Below are 23,374 nucleotides of genomic sequence, written 5' to 3'. Positions count from 1 at the left end.
TTTATTTATAAAGTATGACACAACGTACTTCAACAAGCTCTTTTTCCTGTCTCTGCCCTCCATCTCCTGAACCCCTTGGGCCAGAGCTTAGAACATTAATCTATCTATATTTTAAGGGCCAGAGATATCTCTGCTTGGGGCCTATCGCCCTTAGTCAACTTTGTAATGACAGTTTGCAGAGACAAGTCGTTATAATCTGACAGTATGTCATGAGATATTCAGGAACACAGATGACAATAATATTGGAAACAATGTTTTGAATTTAAACATATAATAGATTATTCGTTAAAAATGGGTAGATATAATGAAATTGAAAGCCTTTATTCGAGTTGGTAATCTTTCATACTTTTTCAGGCGACCCCTCGCTGTTTGAACTTCAAGCTCGCTTAGTACAAGTCCGAATGATTTATCCAAATTTGATTGAAAAAACCTACCAACACGTTAGGAAGTCTCTTCTCAAATTGTTGAATGAATGTAAATACGATGAAAATGAGATACCTGATATAATAGACGAACTTCTTCCAATATGTAACAACTATACAGATGTGAGTTTTATTATAATTCAGTTTGCTCAATGATGAAAACAAATAACTGAAACCTGAAAATGAAATAAAGTGTGTTCAACTGCTTTAGAAATTAAATTTATTGGCCAATAAAAATTGGTCAATTCATTAAAATGCTATACACTTGCAGGTACAAAATATATTTGGCATTAAACAAAAATTAAGAATTTTTTGAATCAATATACTGTTTAAAACATATTCAAAATGTTATATGTATATCAATATCATGATGTAAAAATTTATTTCAGATCACAGGAGACGAAGATTTAAGTAAGCTGCTTGATCAGACGAGAGCCGTGATAATACTGGCAGCAAAGAAAAATTGCAAGATGTCAGAAGTCATCGATGCTATTTGAATTTCATCCATTATTTTTAAGAAGTTCTTTGTATATGGACTCCAGACAATCAATTCTGGGCATACAACCCTGTAATAAGAATTATTTCAAATGTATTTTTTCAGTTGGAACAAGCATTCAGTCTATTTAGGTTCAAAAAAAGTTCAGACATTGCTTCATAATGACTATTATTTGTATATATTTTCAAATAATTGAAAATAAAAAAAAAATTTTGTTAAATATATACCATTTATTAGAATAGCAAATCTTACTGAAGGAATGAATAATATATATGTAAAATAATATTTAATTCAGTAAAAGTAAAACTTATGGTAGGGATGAATAAGTTGATAACAAGTACTCACTGGAATGAAATTTGTAAGCTTTATTGTTTGTTTTAAAACTAATTTTTTTCTTTGAATTTAGTTCTTTGTATAATAAGGCAAACTAATTTATTATTTCCAAATGAATATTTTTTGTGTGAAATTATACCTTATCGCATACTTACCATAAATAGTGGAATTAACATATCACTATTTGATCCTTTTGTTAAAATTGTTAATAAGTATATAATTTTTTGCTGAAAGAACAAAAGTAATGTTGAAGAATTAATAAATTATATGACTAATTGGATTAATAGCTTAGATATTCAGTACCTTAAAAATAACTTCATTGATGAAAATATTTTCTACGTTTTCAAATGGAATGAAAGTAGACTTTTGGCCTATAATGTATTTAGTATTGAGTTGGTATCCCAATGGTTCAATAGCTATCAGGCTTTCTGAAAATGATATGCAATAATAAGCACATAATGTTTTCAATTTCTCTGTTGGTTATCAATACAAACCTTCCCTGATACTACCCGATCTTATATAGATATATAGCACTGCAATAAGTACAATCACACTAAATGTGGTGCTGCTTATGAAATTGAGTTTGAAACTAATAGAATTCAAAACAATTGTGAGAATGAGAATTATGAAATGTAAGCGAATATTCGAATTTTTCGCTAATGTAACACCTAAAACATTGTCTTTTCTCGTGAGTGTGAGATGAATAATTTGTCCATAGATATTCATATACTTCCTCTGATAGTTGCATTTTTTGATTTGATTGGTTTCAACCATCTCCTCAGCATACTATATCAAGTTCAAGCCTCAAAATAGATAAGAAAACATCTTTCTATTTTTAGGTTAACTTCAAGATTCACAGAATAATGTGGAAGATTAATAGAAAAAGAACAAATTATTCTTTTCGGCTGGGATACCACTAATTATATTTGATTGGTAATGTTTTTGGTTGTTATCTACGAGAACCCTCCATTAGTCTTTTATCGATCTAGCTCATTACATCTTTCGCGTGCAACATTTATGAGCGCTGGTTAACCGAACAAATCACTTTATCATTTAGTCAAAAAAATAATAATAATAATAAAAACCGTCTTTATTAGGCGAAAGTTTATATGTCTGTATTTTTCGAACTTCAGCCGTTAATGGTCTCAAACGATAAGGTTCAACTCAATTATGATGAGCAATTAGTAGTGAAATTCAATTCTGACCCTTTCTCCGGCCATAAATTCGATAACTGTTGAACGAAAAGAGCTAGAACTTTGAAAATATTAAGGTAGGTTCGGATCTTGAATGAACAATATCCGACCAATAAATAAAATAAATAATTTTTGTTGTTGTTAATTTTAGCTCTTATGATACTACAAGATTATGTCCACTGGCGGATCTGATAAAAGGCGCCCAAATATTCATGTCTTCCCATCAGTGTTTTTATGTATATATTGGTGTATATCATTTAATGCCATTTGAATCATTTTTCCATTAAATATTCATTATGATTTAAAAAGAATCCAACAATTACAAGCGATGCCTGTAGTGCAATTTTCAAAATTTACCTGTTTTATGTCATTTTATGGATATCTAAAATAAATGAAAACTTACTTTTGGTGAGGAAACCTCAAAATTCGAAAAATTTTATGATATATGCAGGTCATTCCATTTGAAAAAACGCATTTTTTATCATTTTAGTATGTCTCGTTGAAGCCTTTGATTTTGAAAAAATAATGATTTAGCTAATGTGAAGTTATGAAAAAAGAATTCCTGATAAAGTATTCAACAATCAAATCAGGATTCTCCACGCCTATGGCTCGCACACAAAATCGGCTAGCTCGATTGTGATTGGTGACACTAAACTTCCATCTCTCTTGTATTGGGGATCGAGCACACATGTTTACTTTCTGTTCCTTCTATCTGTATTCTAAGCTTGAACTAGACTTGATTTTAGATATATATTGGTTGACTTGATATCAAGCTGCTTGTGCTTGATATGCACGAGTCCTACGGCATATATTTTTGCAAACTCATGCGCACTAGACAAAATGAGGGGGGTTCCCCGACTTCAAGATGACTTTAAACGATCGCCAGTGTGACTTTTTTAGTAGTTTTCTCGCATCTCTATGAAATTTTCAGTAGGCAGCAATCTGTTGGTAGATTTTGGTTGTTTTAGAAGTCTAACATTTTGAGTATCAGCTCCAACGATGGAAAAATGGAGATACAGAGACAGTTGGGATTTGGGATGCATAGACTGTTCCCATGAATCAACTCATTGTTCATTGAGGTTCTGCGTGATTATAGAAGGCAATAGAAGGATGTAGGGCTGTAGGCAAATATAATAAAATCATCAAACTTGGTGGCTGTCGGCTGAGAATAACTACAAAGGGTGATGGAAAATACCAAGGGCGTAGAAATGGGGAGGGAGTACTAGAGGTAATTACTCTCCCCACCCCAAGATTTCCAAAATATATAATTGCTGAGTTTTCGCAAAGACGAAGAACGAACATTTTTCCATAAAATGAATGAATGATCATTTTAATTTCTATTGAAATCCACACAACAGTGGAAAATCGGACTCTTTTACGGTTTATATATGAGTTTATTACCTCTTTCAAGATGTGTACTTTAATTGCACTACGTGCGTGTCTATGTCCGAGTATCAAAAAAATCTGATGCAAAATATGGCATCAAGTGATTTATTTTTTCATTTCAATTTGATGCAATTTGAGAACTGAAAAAACTCTCCGAAAGTGACTATCAATTTAGAAATATTCTGTATATAGTTACAACAATAACTTTAAAATGTATATGTATGTCTAGGAATGAGGTGGATTCTTGAATAATTAGCTGCTCTATTTATTGATTTTTTTTATTTGACAATTTTATGAACGATAAATAATTTGACATACATAATATAACATTCATTTTTTTATATACACATTTTTAAATCTTATTACAACTATGGAATAACTATTTTATCACTTAAATCAAATTAACAAGGCCACTTATAAATTTCATGAAGGATTGTATGAGGAAGTAACAATACAATTTATTAAAAAAAATAGTTAATTGACCTTCGGACAATTTTGATTGATAATATCACTTTAAATTAAATTTGTTGACAATAAATTAAATACATGCCAAAAATTATATATATTTTTGATCAAATGATTGTCATTTTATGACGAAATTTTCGAAAACTCAATTATTCACTTTTCAAGAACATTTTAGAGGGACACTATATTGACATATATGGCACATTAAGATGATATTCACCCTGTAATGATTACTAAAATAATAACTCAATCTTTTGAGTAGAACATTATGATTCGATCTGTTGATTTTTTGAACACAGTGGCACATTTTCAATGTAAATTTCGAATTGAATCAATTTGGATTGAAATGATTGGAGACATCTAGAGAACGAATTATATTCATTTCACTTCATATCAATATATACAGAACGTTCAAGATATTGTTGAACTAATTAATTACAGGAATAAAAAAAGCTCATTATACACTGAATGAAGTAATATTTCATTTACCTGAAATCAGTCATCATAAGATTTTTTCTAAGCTAATTCGTATTTTATAATTGAAATTAGATTCATTATATAATATTCTAACATACAATATATTTTATTCATAAAAAAGTCCATGACTATGTTATTTCAATTATTATTGAGCAATATATACATATTTACATATCTGATGATCAACAAATCTGAAACTAAAATCTATTTTCATGCTATTCTTTAGCATTAAGTTCATTAAAATCAATAACGGCCTCTCACTATCTTCCAAATGTTAAAGTATGTTGAAATGGATAAAATTATAAAATTTTTCCTACAAATTTTCTGTATGGACGGAAGTTTTTAGATAGGCCGAATAAACTCCAATTATAGAAGAACTGATACGAATTTTAATAAAAAAATTTTTTTTAATGAAGAAAGTATGATCTATTTTTGGGGAAAAATATCTTAATAATCACCCAGTATTTTTATCAGATAAAAATCAAATCAAACAATGAAAATATTTCATTGCAACTTTTCTGAAAAAAACACGTAGATGGATTTTATAGTACATAATAATATTTTTTTACATTATATTCATTTGAGTCTCCGAATTAACTAAATAATGCAGAGGATTTTAAAAATCTGTTGATTCGTTCCACTTCATTTCATCACTTGGAGCTTATATTGGAAATATAAATAATAAGAAATTTTCTCTTATTGGTTCTCCAAAATCATCCGTGAACATGTTGAGATTAATTGAAATAACTCACAAACATTCGAAGTCCTTGTAGATTAATTGAATTCAAGTTATTGGACAACACTCGTTTTTATAAAAAACATTATATGCGAGTTAGTAGTACCTTAAACTCACAATGAAGTTCATAATTAACAAAAAGTTTATAAATACACTAAATCCTCGTCTAGTTAATTAGGTCAAAAACGAGTAGCTGTGACAATTCTTGGTTGACTGGACAACGTCGATGACTTACTATTATTTGCTTCTAGTAATGGTTGAAGGGCCTGCAAAAGGACAACATTAATGATCTATTAGAATTAAAATAATATCAAAACTATACGTTTTTAGTTAAAGGATGTGAAAAAAACACCCTTGCAGACAAAAAAACCCTATATAGGTATGGTATATCCAAAGTCACTTGAACTTGTCTATAAAAATGCTTGGCCATAGATGTTCCTTTGTGTGTGGATACCGCGATCCGCTATTAACCGGGGTTTATTGAAAGTATTGTAAGGCAATAAATTCACTGGCCCAAAAGGAATTTCTTCCTTTTGTATCTTCAATCCTTGTATAATCGAAATATTCAGCTTCCTCCAAGTGACTTTGGATATACTATATATGTGACCAAATATATGCAATATGCCCATGAATGACAAGCACTCAAAAGCTCCTGCATTCACTTCAGAGCTTTCTTGTTTTTTACAGTCTATATTTTCAATGATTCTGATGAAGCGATCGAAATGAAATATTGGATGAAGCTTGAAATTTTTATTCTAAAAACACACGCAAAATCTAAAACTCGATCAGATCGATATTTAGGGAAAAAATAGATTATTTCTCTTCTAAAATCCTTCTTGAGTTTTTTATGGCTCTGATGATGGGATCCACAATCCACCAAACGTCTTACTCTATTCAAGCACCAAGATTGAACCATAAAGATCCAAACTACATAGCCGTACAACTTTGCTTCCGCCGAGACTTTATTGTGCAAAAATATTAGGCCAATAGAAAAGTGCCCGGTGGTGGTGCTAGTATTAAATCCATATGATTTTTAGTTAGTACCAACCTTCAAACGATGCGTGTCAAAATTTGACAGCAGTTCGACCATTAGTTTGTGAGATATTGCATTGTGAGTGTAGCTACTTTTGTTATTTGAAAGAAGATAGAAAAAAAAAAGAATTTCGTCTGCTGATAAAATATTGTTTTTTGAAACGAAAAAATACAGTTGAAGCAAAACTTCAGCTCGACGCCCAAAAGAGGCTGTCACCGACGAAAAAATCAAAACAGTTTACAAAATATTTTTGAATATCATCTGAACGTGTACATCATATCATTCACGAATATTTGCACCTGAGAAAGCTGTGTGCAGAATGGGTCACAATCGATCAAAAGCAACAACGTGTTAATGATTTTGAGCAGTGTTTGATGCTGTTTCATAATTTCACTCCGGAGTCCAATCGACAGTCAGCTGAGTGGACTGCACACGATGAACCGAATCCAAAGCGAGGAAAAACACAACAATCAGCTGGCAAGGTTATGGCATCAGTATTTTGGGATGCGCTAGGTATAATATTCATTGATTACCTCTAAAAGGGCCAGCCCATCAACAGCTATTATTATATAGCGTTATTGGATCGTTTAAAGGATGAACTCGTTAAAAAACAGCCCTATTTGAAGAAAAAAAGGTGCTGTTTTGTCAAGACAATGCGCCGTGTCACAAATAAATTGAAACAATGGCAAAATTGAATGAATTGGGCTTCGAATTGCTTCTGCATCCTCTGTATTCGCCAGATCTGGCCCCCAGCTACTTTTTCCTGTTCTCAAAAGAATGCTCGCTGGAAAGAAATTTAGCGCCAATGAAGAAGTAATCGCCGAAACTGAGGCCTATTTTGAAGTGAAAGACAAATCGTACTACAAAAATGGTATAGAAAAGTTGGAAGATCGCTCTAATCGCTGTATCGCCCTCGAAGGCAACTATGATGAATAATAAATTCGAATTTTGCCAAAAAAATGTGTTTTACCATGGTAGACCGGGAACTTTTCAATTGGTCTGTTATGAACTGTTTCTCACAATAAAGCCTCCAACGTGATATTTTGTGACCGAGCAACATAAATAAAATGTCAACCGCTTTTTCCGTCATAGAAAATAGTAATTTACGTAACAAGTCCGGAAAATAGGGTTTTTTTGGACGAATAGACAAAATTCCAGGACTCGCTTACGCTCGTCCTGGAAGTCTGTGAGTCCAAAAAAACCATTTTCGGGCGTGTTGCGTACAATATTTTTTCGGCAACCATGTAAAATAACACTATCGCTGCGGCTTTCCTTATTTTATTGTGATTGCGATCAAAAAACATGCAAATTGTTGACAACTAATTGTTGACAACTAATTTCATATGAACTGTCAGCCGTTTTCTCGGTTGCTATGGTAATGATCAACTGCATTTATTAAAAATATTCCTATCAATATTTTCATATTCACAACGACACAAACAACGTGATTCTTTTCCGGCCTAGTCCGGGAAGTACGTACTTTCCGGAGTAGGCCGGGAAATGCTACTTTCTCAGAGAAAAAGCGTCCGGGAAGTGAGCACTTTCCGGACGGTTGCCGAAAAAATATATTTCTTGAAACTTGATCATCCTGCATCTCAAAAGTTAGGAACGACTTCCGTCCATATATAGTTTTATTCAAACGTATCCAAGAATCGCCCCTTTTATTATAAGCATGTCTTTTAGAAACACCCTTCAGAGTGCACTTCGTGCACCAGCATCCCTTAAATTACTCACACTAGTATCCCTCGGATTTATCAGAGGCGCCTCTGACGACATATTCCCGTCTTGCAATTGATCTTCCCTAAAGCTCCTCGGCATGTAAGGGGGCAGGTGTGTCACGGGGTGGTGCAGCGTCTGAAACGTCGAGGGGTGCGGCGGGCTGAGGGGCTGCAACGTGGACATGGGCACCCTGTTCGACATATCCAATTGGGCATACACAGTGGGCTCCTGTCTTCGCAGCACCGACATGGGAATGGCCTGCTGCGTGTAAATAACGTGGGGCATCTGTTGGTTAGTCAGGGACAGCTCGGCGTAAGTTATCTCTTCGTTCTGCGAAAGTCGAAAAGATTAGATTGGTTGTATTTCACCGCAGATAGACAAAGCAATTAAGTAGGGTGGTGTTATCGGCTACAAATTTTCGAGATATATGTCGTTGGTGGAATAATCGAAGTATTCGGTGAAGTCAAGGCGGAAAAGTTTTGATCTGTCGGTTACCTTTTTCGCTTCGATTTTCCTCCATTTCAATTAGGGATTCATCAAGCCTTAAAATCAAATGAATAATGTATTGGGTATAAAGTCACTTAAGGATCTTATTGAGTTCTTTATTAAACTTGGCCTAGCTTTCGGTCATTCACATGGCCATCTTCAGGGCAAATTAATCTGAACCTAACAATGCAAAATTAGGCAGAACCATAAAAATGAGAGTCACCTTTTAACAAAACTTCCCAGTCATATAATTAAAATCTTAAAAATGTCAAACTTAATTATATGACTGGGAAGTTTTGTTAAAAGGTGACTCATTTTTATGGTTCTGCCTAATTTTGCATTGTTAGGTTCAGATTAATTTGCCCTGAAGATGGCCATGTAAATGACCGAAAGCTAGGCCAAGTTTAATAAAGAACTTAATAAGATCCTTAAGTGACTTTATACCCAATACATTATTCATTTGATATTGTTACAAAGTCGATAATTCTTTTCTTGCAAATCATCAAGCCTTGATATTTTAACCAACTATTCGACTATTCGAAAATCAAGTTCGAGAAAAATTACATACTTGAGTATGGCTAAGATGTCTGAAACCATGGCGTATGCACTAGTCAAGTTTGAATACGATGACATTCGACCAAATTGAGAATATCAGTTTCATTTCGTGGCGGCGCCGCAATGTCATACTTGTCATTTCGATCTTTTTCCGTTGATATTGATTTGAATTTGATTGATGTATATCAAGTATCAAATTAACAGATGAACTCCAAGCATCAGTTTCCTGTGTATATTAATTAAACGTTTATGATATGCATTACATTAATTTCTCGTTATAAGAAAAATGTACAGAATGCCACTATGGCGTAAGAAAATATAAAATTCACTAATGACAAGAAAAATACGATAGCACTGAAGGTTTTCAAAATTTTTTATGTAAGGCCCTAATCTAAGGAAACAAAGGTAAGTAAATTTTAATACAGAAATGAACTAGTTGTTTCTATATTATATCTTGTATAATTTAAAAAGTGCATCGTGTTCAAAGAAAAGTGCAAGGAATAATCATCTTGCGAATATTTGTATTTCCTAGGAATTTCAAGAAGAAAACAGTGAAAAGTCATCTCTATTTGGTACATCTACATCTCCATTTGGTACATCTGCAGTCAACTATACACAAAACGTTTACAAGAATAAATTCAAATATTTGAAATAACGAGAATCTGTCATAATTTGTTAATAGCGCTACCTACAGTTGACTTAACGAAGCTTAACTAATATTCTCAAAATTGGAAAAACAAAATCTAATCGGTGCATTCACCAGATTTTTAGATTTCTTAAGTATGACGTGAATTGATTTGAGATATTTATTGCTTGACTTGATACCAAGCTACTTTAATAACTTGAGCTTGATATGCACCAGTCGCACGGCGCTTAGACTGAATAAGGGGGTTCCCAGTGCGCCGAGATGACTGAAGAGATCGCCAGCAGTGACGTAACTAGAGTTAACTCATAGGGGGTGTTTAACTCCCAGTTCGAAAAAGCAAAATTTTCCAAGTTTTATATTTTTTTTTAATTATTACTCATATTTTTTTTTTATTTCTTCTAATCAATGCGGGAGTTATGTACCCAATAACCCCCCCTTTACGCAATGATCACTAGTGTGACCCTTTTAGTGGTTTTCTCGTATTAATATGGAATTTTCAGTAGGCAGCAATCTGCTCGGAGATTTTGGTGGTTTGAGAAATCTAACATTTTTGGTATCAGCTAAAATCAAAAACTTCTTTGGTGGAGGTCGGGTGATAATAAATAAAAAAAGTGGTGGAACCCACGAAGGAAAACTCATTAAAAACAGATGCTGTAAATTTTAGTTGAAAATAAACCATCATCGGGTATTCTATTACGTGAAAAAACAAAGGAACTGGAATTTCATTGGCAAATTAAAGTCGAATATTTCAGATTTATAGATATTCATTTCACATAAGAGAGTCGTTTTTATAAGAAATTATCATGAAACACGTTGACAAACAATATTTTTGCCTTGTTTTGTGCGTTGAGGAAAATTGTGCTTTTTCTCAACTGGTTTCACCAATAACTATTCTGTGTATTGGTATAGACAAATTCGATCCCTATAAATTTATTGACATAATTATCTAACTTTTTTCTTCATTTTCACTTGCAAGTGAAGGTTCAAGGTTCGAATTCGCGCGAGAACGAAATCTTATTTTCATTCCTTTATTTATTAAGCCACCCTTTTCAATGACTCGAAAAGTATCATAAGATAATTAGAAATTATGAACCATAGTGTTAAATTAGTGGTAGTTGAATAATTTCTAATGGGAGGGATCGAATCAAAGAAATTTAACTTCACAAGCTACACGGTTGGCAATTAATTAAATGAATGGGGCACTTGGGTAGAAGTGACTGAATTAATACCTTGTTCACGATGTATAGATTTAACATTATTAACTCCATATACGTATATATCGTTTGAAGTTAGAGGAAGCAGAAGTGCACTCAATGTTTACGAGTATATGTTCGACCTCCATCTTTGGCCAAACTGTTACTGCGGAGTCCCTGGGACAGTAGGTAACATTAAACGGGGGAATAGAAGGACCGCAAACTGAAAATGTCGTCAGAGGATTGATTCGACAGGCTCAATGGGGCACAAACCAAGTGCTCTTGTCTCCGGTTCACAGACATCAGGTTAGCGATGCCCGTTGTTAATAATGGGGAACAAGGGTCAGAGACAAGGTTATCTTTCCGGTCAGCAAAGAGGATTCGAATTTATAAAGGTCATATTTTGGGTGGAACGATGTGGGAACGCTTCTGCTTTATTGCAAATTAGGAATCGATGGATGTAGTTTTCTCCGACTGTTCTTTTTACGATGTGCGTAAGGAACGCTTGAAAGGATTATTACGTGGGGTCCGGATAGATGGCTTTGGTTTGCGGCGCAGATTCCACATCCTAAATAAGGGAGAATAGAATAGACATGTCGAAGGGGATAGCTCTCTACCTCCATGAAACATTGGTGGAATTTTGGGTGATAAATAAAGCGGAATTCTGAACGTAACTTCTTAAACTGAACATTGACATTGACAAAATAGTTAGAACTTCGAATTCTGTTGGCCTTCAGTTGATATAAATCTATTATAGGTAGGTGCACTCTGATAAATCTATATTAAAATTATAAAGAGGTAACTTTTGTTTGTATGTTTATATGTTTGTTGTGAATAGGCTCAATTACTACTGAATCAATTTCAAAGCTTCTTTCATCTGTCGAAAGTCGAAAGAACGTAAGTACAGTGTTCTAAAAAAATGATTTTTCTGAGTAGATCTAAAAAAAAAAACTGCAACACAATATATTATCTATCTTCCATAAATGGGTCACAATTTGGCATTTTGTATGAAAATAATAAAGGAAATTACAATGTGATTTTCGAGCATCATTATGGAGCAAGCGTTTAAATCCTTACTAATAAAATTTACATCAACGTAAAGGTAATTTCATGAGGAAGAACTTTGTCCCTCAAAGTTTTTCATTTGGACGCCTACTTTGAGAGATAATGTGAAATGAAGACAATAATATACTATTGTCTATTACTACGAATGAATTGGGCGTGGCGTGATCGCTGATAAGTCGCTCTCCGATTCTCATTATGTATCTAGAATTGGACAGGGATCGTTAGGAATCTTGAGAGTGTGCGGTATCTAACTTCTGAACTTCTAACTAATGAAAAAACAAATAAAAATGAATATCTGTAGTGACATAAGTAAAGAGATCACAAGGAGAAGATTTTCTCAACTTGAATGTTTAAATGTTTTTTAAGGATACATAATTTAGATGAAAATAATTCATGATAACTATTATGCCTGTCAACAGTTTGACATTGACTTCCGGACACCCTGCATACATGAAAAATTTTCAACCTGATCGGATCTGTAATCACTCTGGGGAACTGGGTATATCTTTTCCAATATACCTTCTTTTTTTTTAAACTAGTTTGAAATATTGCACGAAACTTAAAATTGTTATTTCATATCAACACTCAAAATCTTAACTCGGTCAATTTATGAATTCCGCATGAATTTATATTTGATCTAGTCCTCTGAGCTCGAATCTGGAGTCGAAACTCTAGATTACAATTACTCTCACAAAATGTCATGAAAACAGAATGATACTTTGAATACAAAGCCTTTTATCACTTTTTGGAATTCCTATCAATAATTCAATCAAAAGAGCTCGAAACAATGCAATTTGGTGACAAAGCAAATATGTCCTAGATTCGTTAATACGCCCACTCTGAATAAAAAAAGGGACTAATTCAATTCGAATCGTCTCTGAATGCATCAGGAAATCAATAAAGCCATTGTCTCTGTCGACAAATACTTCAACAAAACATGTAACTTGTTCATCTGGTCGAATGTTCCATTGAATAATTTTAGGCGAATGTTTTGCGCTATTAATGATATCGAACAAAAGCCGAAATGTATGATACGGAATCATAGGAGTATCAATACAATATCGATCATCAGTTTCATATTTCGTCTATTATTTGAATGACTGGAAATGGCTAGAATTGAGCTGCAATCATGTATGATAGTTTGATATGTCGGTTAAAATTCTCATTTAATTCACTCCTGGTGGGCTGCAATTTTCACACAAAGGTTTTTTATTTTTACGTAATCAGATTTGGAATGCTAAGAGCTAAAATGATTTTTCGATGATATATTGATGAATTGTTGACATAATTGTCATTAAATTTTTTTTAATATATTTTTATATCCAAAGAGACCAATATTTGATTTTCACACAATTTCAAACATCGTAGAAATATCAGAACGACAATCTAAAATCAATCCATATTTTTCAATATGCCCTACCTCATAACCAATATCTTTGAATGATATAAAACAGCGAAACAGAACAAATACATAATATACATATATATACAAAGGTCTAAAATATCGAACTACACATAATATATACCTAAACATAAAAAAACTTCTTTATTATAATGTGTCTAAGAGATCTTAATAAAACAGATTATCTATCACACCACAAGATACAAAAGGCGGTAGGGCCTAGGGAATGCAAAGTTTTCATATTGCTTCGAAAACTAATTGGGATTACAAACAAGTGTTTCACTGAAAACATTTGGCATTCAACATTAACTAGTTTCGGATGCAAAATCGTAGGAATTTCTCATATGTTGAATGTATTGTAACGTTTCGGTTAATTAAATCGGTAATTATTTCCACTATTACATTACTTTATTTTCACAATTTATATCTACTTGAGTGTACGGCACTGACTACTGCTTACTTCGACACTGCCCTGCTCTGCGGTTTTCATTGGTTATATACCGCTGGCATTTCCCTGTAGAAGGGACTTTATCTTTCTATCAAGCTCTCGGTGCGTCCGGTACCTTCTAGAAAGAGGCTGTGACGTAGGGCTTGCGAATTCGTTACAGTATAAAAATCGTCTTCCAAATGATTCGAAACCGAAGGTAGTGTTTGTTTCTTCTTTGTGGAATACATATTGATCTTATCCCTCATTTAATGAGTGTAATAGGGAATTCTGTTTGAATTGGTTGGGCTGCTATGTGTTATTCATTATAGAGGCGGCTTAGTAAAGGCGGTATGGAGATCTTTAATGCAGAGAATATTGACAAATCCAGCGGAGCGAAACAACCTTAGGTTGCGTTTGAGAAAAAGGGAGAAATATGAAAAGGCGACCAACAAACTGGGCCGAATTGCTACCCCTCAAATAGAGGCGCCTGAAATTCAAATTTAATATATTCATCGGTAACTAAAAATCTCCTGTTTACATTCATTTTTGTAATTTTTAATTTCGCAATTGATAACGTCCCAAAAATTACAAAAATGAATGTAAACAGGAGATTTTTAGTTACCGATGAATATATTATTATTATTTGATTTATTTCACAAGGGCAATCCCAAATACCACAACAACACGACTTCATCAGGAGCAACATTTATAAATTTTCTTAATTTGTGTACTAGTAAATATCTTAGATTTCTTGGAAGTGTAACTTTTTCTATTTTGTTTTAGAATTGAAGACAGTTTGGAATATTTTAATTTATTCACATTAATATTGGATAGGTTACACAGATTTGATCAATGAATTATTCGACTATAATGTTCATGGCTCCGCTTCTCATCGGAAGACAACACAACCTCGAGATAAATATAATACTTTTTTACCTTGTATAGTAATTTTTTTTTTATGATTTGAGTTGATTTACATTGAAAAAATGCCCTAAATATTAAGTTCAACTTCTAGTAGTAACTTTTTTCCTGCAGCAGTTTGCTTTATTCCAAGGTCATCTGAAATAAAACCCGAAAACATTCCGAGCGTTCAAGTACTGAAGATAGAAGTATTCCACAATAACCTTACTGAATAATAAATAACCAACCTTATTCTCATATGCTCGATGGCGTACCCCAAGGTCCAATCATTCCATCTTATTACAAGTATCAAGTTGGTTGCCGGCGGAATCACTATTATAAAAGTCTGCGGAAATGTTATAAACTTTGAGGATAGAGGGCGCTATCTCTATCTCCATTATCCTCACTCACTTCATCCTCACGTAAACTCAGCCAGATATTTCAACGGGTCACGATGGAAAAGTTTCAGTTTCATAACTGTTACTCAGCGCCTTCTTGATTCTTCTTTCCGTTTCAGTTTGTTTAAAGAAGTTTCTTTCTTGACGAAAACGATCACGAAATCAATGACGAACCAACAGCGCCGTGGAAATTTTAACCGAGCTGTTATTTTTTTTTTGCTGTAGGGATCGTCCTTTCAGCCTCGCTAAGTTTCGCGTTTTTTTTCGATCTATACCGGAATTGTTTTTAGCAGACTCAACTCGGTGTTCATAATCGAATAATGTACCCATCAGTGGGCGGGTTTCAATGGTAGATATATCTTTGGATTTTTTTGCAGAATTCAGTCCATTCAATTTATTAGAATTTAACCATACGAGATTCCTAATCGAATATATTCGATTATATTTTCGAATTGATAAGAAGAGAGGAAGTGGCCCTCAGTCAAATTGGGTGAATTTTTGATATGTTATAGTCCAAGTCATTCCAAACAAAAAGTTCAATAGGCACAAGTTTTTCTATAGGTTAGTTTTGACTCTAGAAGCCCAAACTAGCCTATAGAAACCGTTCATATCACTGAGAATAGTGATGATTGTGCAGGAATCAGGATAAAGTTTTGTTAACGTTAATGTTTAACAATGATTCTTAAACAATACAAAACGTTATTATCTTTCATAATCATCAGTATTCTGAGTGATGTGAACAGTCATTATTATGAGATTCTATTGAAGAGTTCAATTATTCGAAAATGGTTATAAATTGCCTTAGCGATTTACAATCGAAAAATGTTCCTTTCAAAAGAAAGCAAGGTTATATTCGAAATGTTCCGTACTGAAAAATTCATCCGTTTGCAGATTCATACCGTAAAAATCCCTGACGTTACAATAATAGATTTAAAACGAAAATCTTTTCAAGAACGTTTTATGGACAGATTTTTAATATTTCTTATCCTTTCACATGCCTTGGAATAATGATGGTCGAATATTTTTCAGTAGGGTACATATAATATAACTTTCCTTATGGGATGCTCTTTTATACAGAAAAAATTAAACATCTAACTCCTATTTTTCATTTCTTTAAAAAATTATCTATTATTAAATTGTTCTTGATAATGTATTAAATTGGAGATGCTTCAGTTTATTTACATGAGAACGGTACCAAAAGAAAGGAATCAGATATTTTTTGTTACAAACGACTAGGTCAATGATAATAATTTCTTATAATTTTTGGTTTGATGTATCTCAGTGACGTACCATTTCTTTTCTATAAAAAAATTGAGGGCAATAAATAAATAGTTATAGTATAGTATAGTAGTACACAAAATAGTGGTGTAGAAGCATTTCAACACCCCATATACCGAAATACAGAGTATTTGCGAACAAAAATCATATAGCAAACTGACATTTTTTTTTCAGAATCACTCCTTGTACTTGAAGTTTTTCTCCCTTATTTACTGACTCTCTTAATAGTACCACAGTTTATTGTGCTTCATTCAAAAGGTGATCTTTTTGACGAAAATGTTTTCAGTAAGACATCGTTAATTGTCATATCTCCTCAAAAACTAATCTTCTTCTTTATCATGCAATTTCACGATTTGGCAACAATGGTTCTCATGCTTCTCTTATATAATATAAATAGAAAACCACCGACTCATGGAAGCAATGCTTTTAAGCTTTTTCCATAATCACCATCCATTGAATATAAGTAGGTTTTGATACAAAAAAATGAAGTTTTACTTAGTTTTGGAGTTTTCCACTTTATTTGATACTTTAAGTACATATTCTGTTTTGCTAGTCTTTTGATTATATATTTCTAATAGAGAAAAATGTTTATAACGATCATCGGAGGTACTGATATATATTATAATATTTTTAACATACTATATTCAGTTTGAAATATATAAGTTTAATATCTCGCAGACGCTCTACAACTGGAACTGCAAGTTTTCACGTTTTGAGAACGCGGATGTTTAGTTTTAACGAAGGAGAAGAGAAAAATTAATAAAGAATCCATAACGTTTTATTAAATTAGCAATAAAAATAATCAGTCCCAATTATCTTATACAAAACTGACCTTTTTGTTGTATTTGTCGTACGAACCGTTCTTCGACTGGCTGTTGGGACTCTGTATTCTGGTCACCATCCTAGAAGGTGCGTTGTTCAGCCTCTCGAACGCCCTCTCCTCGTCCTGATAGTCGTCTTCGCCGTTACTTTGAGGTATTATGTCCGGGTTCTTCTCCTCCAAACTGTCCACGCTGTCGTTCAAGTCTTTGTTGAGGGGCTCCGTGCTCGCCTTATCCCCATGTCTGGATGACCTCCTGCCGGCCATCGATAGGCCTCCATCGTCGTAATCTTTGTCGTCTCTATCACCGCCTCCTCTGATTCGGATCACTATCACGATGATGACTGCAACAAGAATCAATGCTGCCACCACTCCTATTAGGGCCCCTAACAAGGGGGTGATTTGTAGCAGGACAGGGGTTGATGCTGGAAGAGAAATAAATTATTATTATGGGGAAGCTTTGATGTAATGTACTGTTGAGGGTTTATTATTAGTTAGTTGACTATTATGCAATGATTAGTTTTCCTTTCCCTTTGAAACCGTATTAGTCCGTTATTTGCTGGAGATTATTGACTTTTGTAGGATTCCATTTTGAATGGTAGATATCACGACGAGTGATGGGTTACAGTTTTCATTCCAGAACTCCAGATGAAAGATTCGTGTTTACTACGGACAATAACGTCACGTCACCCTCTTAATTTGTGTTGTTTAATCCACAGAGAAAATAATATTTTAAACTTGACTTGACAGCGCTGAAGAATCTCATATGGTAGTAGTTCATTAGATGCTGTAAATATGAGATCACATCATCACTTCAAACAGACTTAACTTGACAGCGCTGAAGAATCTCATATGGAAGTAGTTTATTAGAAGCTGTAAATATGAGATTCCATTATCACTTCAAACAGACAATGGAGAGTATCATATGATAGTATTTTCTGGGCAGATCGGTAAGATATACTATTGACCTATATTGATGTAAAGAGCCAATTACATTCCCAAAATATGAACCTTTGTCATTAGTTAATCATTTTTATTTTCATCTAGATTGATCAGAGGTGGTAATAGTCCCGATAGCACCTAGGATAACAAGAGTATGACGGAAAAAAATGGAGTACTAATTATGAAAAAAATATCTTGCCTAAAAATTAGATAAATACTGACGTTTGTACGTCGTTAACACCATCGGTATTGAATACTATATTTTGACTATAAAATGAAGGTCAGCGATTATGTCATGTTGTCGAAGGCATGTCGTCAATTGAGGTACAATGGAACCGAATTTCTTTCGTGAATCTTAAGAGATTTATTGAGGGTTGAGAACGCTAGAAAACGAACATGTTGCGGACCGTATGTCTACCATAAAAAAACACGTGCAGAACACCCCTGGTTCGAGAATATTCCTTGGTGAAAATCACATACATTCCTAGAAACTTCATAAGACTAGAGGTGGTGCTCAGTACTTCCACCGATATCGGGAAGATGCTAAGGTTATGGTCCAGAGGGAGGTTGAAAAATTAGATAAGGATTATAGTATGAGCCGAGAGGGCAGTTAACGGTAACAACGGTCAAAAGTCAAGAGTTTTCGGTCAATGAGCGGTCAGTCAACAGTCGAGTCGAGACGTAAGATGAAAAGACGGATCGTCAAATTAAATTAGACAAGTCGCGAATCAAGTACAAGACGAGACGACCGAATTAAAGTTAGGCTTAGAACTTAACTGATGATATATTTCGCTTTATCAGTAGACTTAAGGTTGAAGTAAGCGATAACAATGTCATCTTTTGAAACTGAGTTCAGTTAAGTTCGTTGTTGTTAACAGTTGAGGTCCAATTTTATCTGAACACTGCGGCACAACGAAATGTTAAAAATCAGACCAACAAATAGCGCCAATTCAAATGTTTATTACTCATTCAAACTTCTAAGTGGATTCTTCCTTCTGTGTTGATCCACAACCGAAAATAAACCATAATCTAATCTACGTTTTACGGAGAATATGTGTTGCTGCCGAATTCGACGAAAACATCTCCTGTTTGAATTCAAGAACGGATCAGCATTGTTACACCCATAATATTTTGCGGTTGCAAACATCCCTTGGCGTCCAACTCCGAACTGGCGTCGCGTGTATGTGATCTTAATCGAATGGAGTTCGAAACTTTCAACATTTCGCGCCATCCTATCCATTTCCAAACCTATTCTTGATGCTGACTGCATTTCGAGAGGAGAAAATCCCGGGGACAAGTGTAAACAATTGTCATAACTTTTTGGTTCGAACCCTGGAAGGGGAGTTGGATCTTCGAAGTTGCGAGACTGGATATACTGCGCTATTTTTACGGCGTGGGCTCAGCTATGTTGGCGGTTTTTATGGTTGAATTTTCTGGTTGCCTTGAATGCATTTTCGAAGAAAGCTGATGAAGGATTTCTTGAGGATTCCGGATTCGATGGATCATGTAGGATTTTCTGGGAGAATGAGTTTTGAGGTAGTTCGGGAATTGAAGGGAATGGCTTCAGAAGACTAGTGTATCTGATGGATTAATTGTTAACTACCATGATTTTCTCAGTTGATTTAATAATAGGAGTTATTTATATTCATCATTGAACCGCATATTCACAATTATATCTGTCAGCACAAACAAAAAAATAATGCCTAAAATACTCTCCAAGAGAATAAAAGCCCCGTTGTGACAAAATTCTTCAGCCAATTCATTACACAACTATCATGCTTCACCTGTTTAATTGAAACAGGTAGTTTGTTATTTACTTCAATACCCATACTCTTGGGTAATTATTAATTTGTATTAATTTTATATTGTGAAGTCATATATATGTCGAGTGTAGTACATGTGATACTCATTTTCTTATCAGAGGCAATAGATGAAATTTTTAGTTTTTTATATAACAATCTACAAGATGTAGTTTGGAAAATCTATTCACGCATATAAAGGATTCCTAAAAAACTAAAGCTTAAGTGATTCTTGATCAAAAATTACTAGTATGATAGGACATACAAATTTACAAATCTTTGGTTGTTATTCAGAATCTAGACAAGGCGTAAAACAGATAACAATTGTGAACATAAGCTGTTGCCAATTAAGATTAATGTCAACTATAAGACTATGAAATTTCGTGGAACTGACTTGTTTTATGGAATGATGAATTATATAGAGAAGACCCTTATTGCAATTGTCGATAAAATTTTTCAATAAAGACCGTCTTATGTCTGTTCAAAAAAAGTTCATTATTAGCATATAAGTGTCAGAAATTCCAGACGTACAGTCGAATGAAGTGATACACCAATATACAGGATACCTGAATTGCAGGTATTTGATTTGATTTGATCTTGTATAAAAGAGTGTCCGCAATATTACTGAATCCAATATTGATTGCTAAAAAAAGTGATGGGTTCAATATGGATCCTTGAGGTACACCACTTAATATTGAGAGAGTTTGATCGGAGGATTTGACCCCTCTTCATGAATTAATTTTATTCAGAAGTAGATAATGAGAGACCAGATAGAACGTTTGACTCACTTAGATCCATAAAAACAGATTTTTGAATTTTTCAAAAGATTCTCAGTTATTTCTCGACATATAACAGATTTAAAATTGATAATAGCAAATTGGCTAATGCGAGGTTCACAACAACCTTACAAAATGTTTCATGAATCGCCTTCACAATATTAGTGATTTCATTGATCGTATTTGAATTGGTGTCCAGATTCTAAAATATCTCATATCTCAGTCTGGCAGTCTAAAGCAGCTCGAAACAGTTCCGCTGAGCTATTCGCAAACCAGGTTCTCAGGTTCAGCAACCATGATATTCTTCTTTTTCCGGGTACCCTCTTACCTACTAACTAACTTATTTAAAAAATCTATAAGTATTTTTGAAGAGACAGAGTTTCATTGATGGAATTCAGGAATTGCAGCTGAGATTATAATATTAATATTTTTATCTGAAAGCGAGCCTTTGTATAATCTCTATGTCTCATACCACTGGAAAGAGAATTAACTTCGCATTATATTCATATAGAGAAATGATGAAATATGAAAGCAACATGATTTTCTTCCTACAACGGGAACTTTTCTTATTTCTACAGAATTGATATTTCCGAAACAAATCATAGATAACAAAATGGCGAATGCGCAGGGTATATATAATGCATTTGTAGTAGTCTAGTAATTTCTACTATTCATTTTCAGAGAGCACGAAATGATAATAGCGAGATCAGTTGTGGTCTATTCACAAAATAAATGTCCATGATTTTCGAGCCACTACTAGTCTACTAGATCAGGAGAATCCTCTCTAATTCGAAACAACTAGCTCAGATCACTCGAATATTCACAACTTTTAGCAATTGTCACAACGTTTAGTATCTCATGGCCGGCGTTGATGTCAGAAATCGAGGCAGATTCGGGAAATTTGCGGAATGCAACCGTTAACAAACGCTACTATTTCCGGAAAATAAAGTTCCAGCCCGCTTCCGGCACTCCTACAAACTGGTTGAACACTTTCATAAATAGAAGAGCGAAGTGGCGCAATTGTATGCTTTATATTTTCACTAACCGGGTAATAAAGCTGTCTGAAATGAAAGAATTCTCCCGGAAAGTAGGAATAGGTGTTCGTTTCAGTAAGACGAACATAATCTCTCCGAGGCTATTGCATTTCCACAGCGTGGAAATTGCAGGTTTTTCACGTGAAAATTAACTGCAACTTTATTCGGAACTTCTGCAGGGACGAAATGAGTTTTAGATCCGATTTTTTCAGATTCCGTAATGATGAAATTCTTGGAAGAAATTTGCGCTCTCTCTTCCCAGAGAACTTTTTGCCAAGCAACCTTTACCTGTTTCTTAATTTAGGAGTTCGAATGGTGCAATGTAGATACGAAACAGTTCTTGGTCAAGAAAACTTGTAGATGTGCAGAACTCCTCAGTAGTTTGTATTAGGAATATCAAGATGAAGTTGCATTCTCTTCTTTTTACTTTGGCAACATGATTTATTCACCGCAACTCAATATCTCACTCCTTCAAACAGAAAGCTCTGAAGTCAATAATATATTCTGATTGAGGATGCTTCCAGTTTTGATTAGATTCATTAATCTTTTAAAATTTGTTGAATAGTTTATTGGGCTATTTCCATCATCTGTGCGGTTGGATGTTTCCGACGTTTCGGCAAGCATTCGCCTGCCGTCTTCAGGGTGGTGGTCCTGGCCTGCCCAACTTGGTCTGTCTAGACTTGTACGCACCATATAAGCAATTAGAAAGTTTTCAGTTCTCAGAAAGATACAATAGAGAATATCTTTCCCCTACCCTAATTAGTGTGCAGGTACCATGATACCATTGCGCAGGCATACAACTTAGAGAATAAGAAAAGGAAGAAGAAACTCACGGTGTACCTACAGTATAATTTGATGTTTGTTACCCAGGTATAAAACTGAGAAAAGGAGAGTTCAGTGAGGAAGGTCTTCTCGAAGGCTGATAATGAGGTTCTTCTAAAATTAAAACGAAGACGTAAAAACGTATTTTGAATTCTTGCATGTGGTAGAAAAGGACGGTAAATCAGTTTGAGATTGCTTCACTCATCCAAAAAAGTGAACGGATCTCAAAAAGCTTGGAACAGCTTATTTCATCCACAAAAATAGACAATTTCTGTTTGTTGTCTTCCTAAAATAATTATCGGTACTACATATTATAACGAATGTGTCCCAAATTGGTTGTCTAGTGTGGGGATCTCAGAATCCCTTTGAGATATCAAAAAATGAATGGGGCATTTTCAGGCTAGTTTTTTGAATTGATTTAGTGAAAACTTTCAACCTTAAAGGTTCAATGGTTTTCAAGATTAATGTAAGGAAAAATTGGAAAATGGCGTGAAATGAAAAGTTCTTATAACTTCCTTGTTACTGGTGCTATAATTTTTGGAACAAACATTCTACAGGCACATTTTTAGGA

At 34.0% G+C, this 23,374-nt stretch overlaps 3 protein-coding genes across 4 annotated transcripts in view; 1 reads left to right on the top strand and 2 right to left on the bottom strand.

The window, feature by feature from the left end:
* The first annotated feature begins 24 nt into the window (after positions 1-24).
* On the top strand, positions 25-1,528 carry LOC123679770. The gene is made up of 3 exons (XM_045617256.1): positions 25-295; positions 355-545; positions 812-1,528. Exons 1-3 carry the CDS (start codon positions 292-294, stop codon positions 917-919), a joined length of 303 nt encoding a protein of 100 aa, XP_045473212.1. The 5' UTR covers positions 25-291; the 3' UTR covers positions 920-1,528.
* Positions 626-2,102, bottom strand: LOC123679762. The gene is made up of 4 exons (XM_045617246.1): positions 1,746-2,102; positions 1,555-1,679; positions 1,407-1,478; positions 626-988 (listed from the first exon to the last, which is right to left on the bottom strand). Exons 1-4 carry the CDS (start codon positions 2,023-2,025, stop codon positions 923-925), a joined length of 543 nt encoding a protein of 180 aa, XP_045473202.1. The 5' UTR covers positions 2,026-2,102; the 3' UTR covers positions 626-922.
* Positions 2,103-4,081: 1,979 nt separating this feature from the next.
* Positions 4,082-23,374, bottom strand: part of LOC123683162 (synaptogenesis protein syg-2-like) — a 554,553-nt gene continuing 535,260 nt past the window's right edge. For both annotated transcript variants that reach the window (XM_045622065.1, XM_045622072.1), the window contains 3 exons: positions 17,443-17,855; positions 8,276-8,590; positions 4,082-5,774 (listed from right to left, as the gene is read on the bottom strand). In XM_045622065.1, the coding sequence (XP_045478021.1) occupies positions 5,688-5,774; positions 8,276-8,590; positions 17,443-17,855 (815 nt within the window). In that variant the 3' untranslated portion in view covers positions 4,082-5,687. The remainder of the gene's footprint in view (positions 5,775-8,275; positions 8,591-17,442; positions 17,856-23,374) is intronic.

This window comes from Harmonia axyridis, chromosome 1 (assembly GCF_914767665.1).
Source record: "Harmonia axyridis chromosome 1, icHarAxyr1.1, whole genome shotgun sequence".
Lineage (NCBI taxonomy): Eukaryota > Metazoa > Arthropoda > Insecta > Coleoptera > Coccinellidae > Harmonia > Harmonia axyridis.
The sequence above is the reverse complement of the archived record's forward strand: the minus strand, read 5'-3'. Positions and strand labels throughout refer to the sequence as shown.

Bases quoted from the DNA above. Each gene is read 5' to 3' on its own strand.
- LOC123679770 (XM_045617256.1), top strand. The intron at 546-811 runs GTGAGTTTTATT...AATTTATTTCAG, and splicing joins TATGTAACAACTATACAGAT to ATCACAGGAGACGAAGATTT.
- LOC123679762 (XM_045617246.1), bottom strand. From the start codon at position 2,025: ATGGTTGAAACCAATCAAATCAAAAAATGCAACTATCAGAGGAAGTAT. The intron at 1,680-1,745 runs GTTTGTATTGAT...TATCATTTTCAG, and splicing joins ATCGGGTAGTATCAGGGAAG to AAAGCCTGATAGCTATTGAA. The intron at 989-1,406 runs GTAAGTATGCGA...TTCTTATTACAG, and splicing joins TGTTAATTCCACTATTTATG to GGTTGTATGCCCAGAATTGA.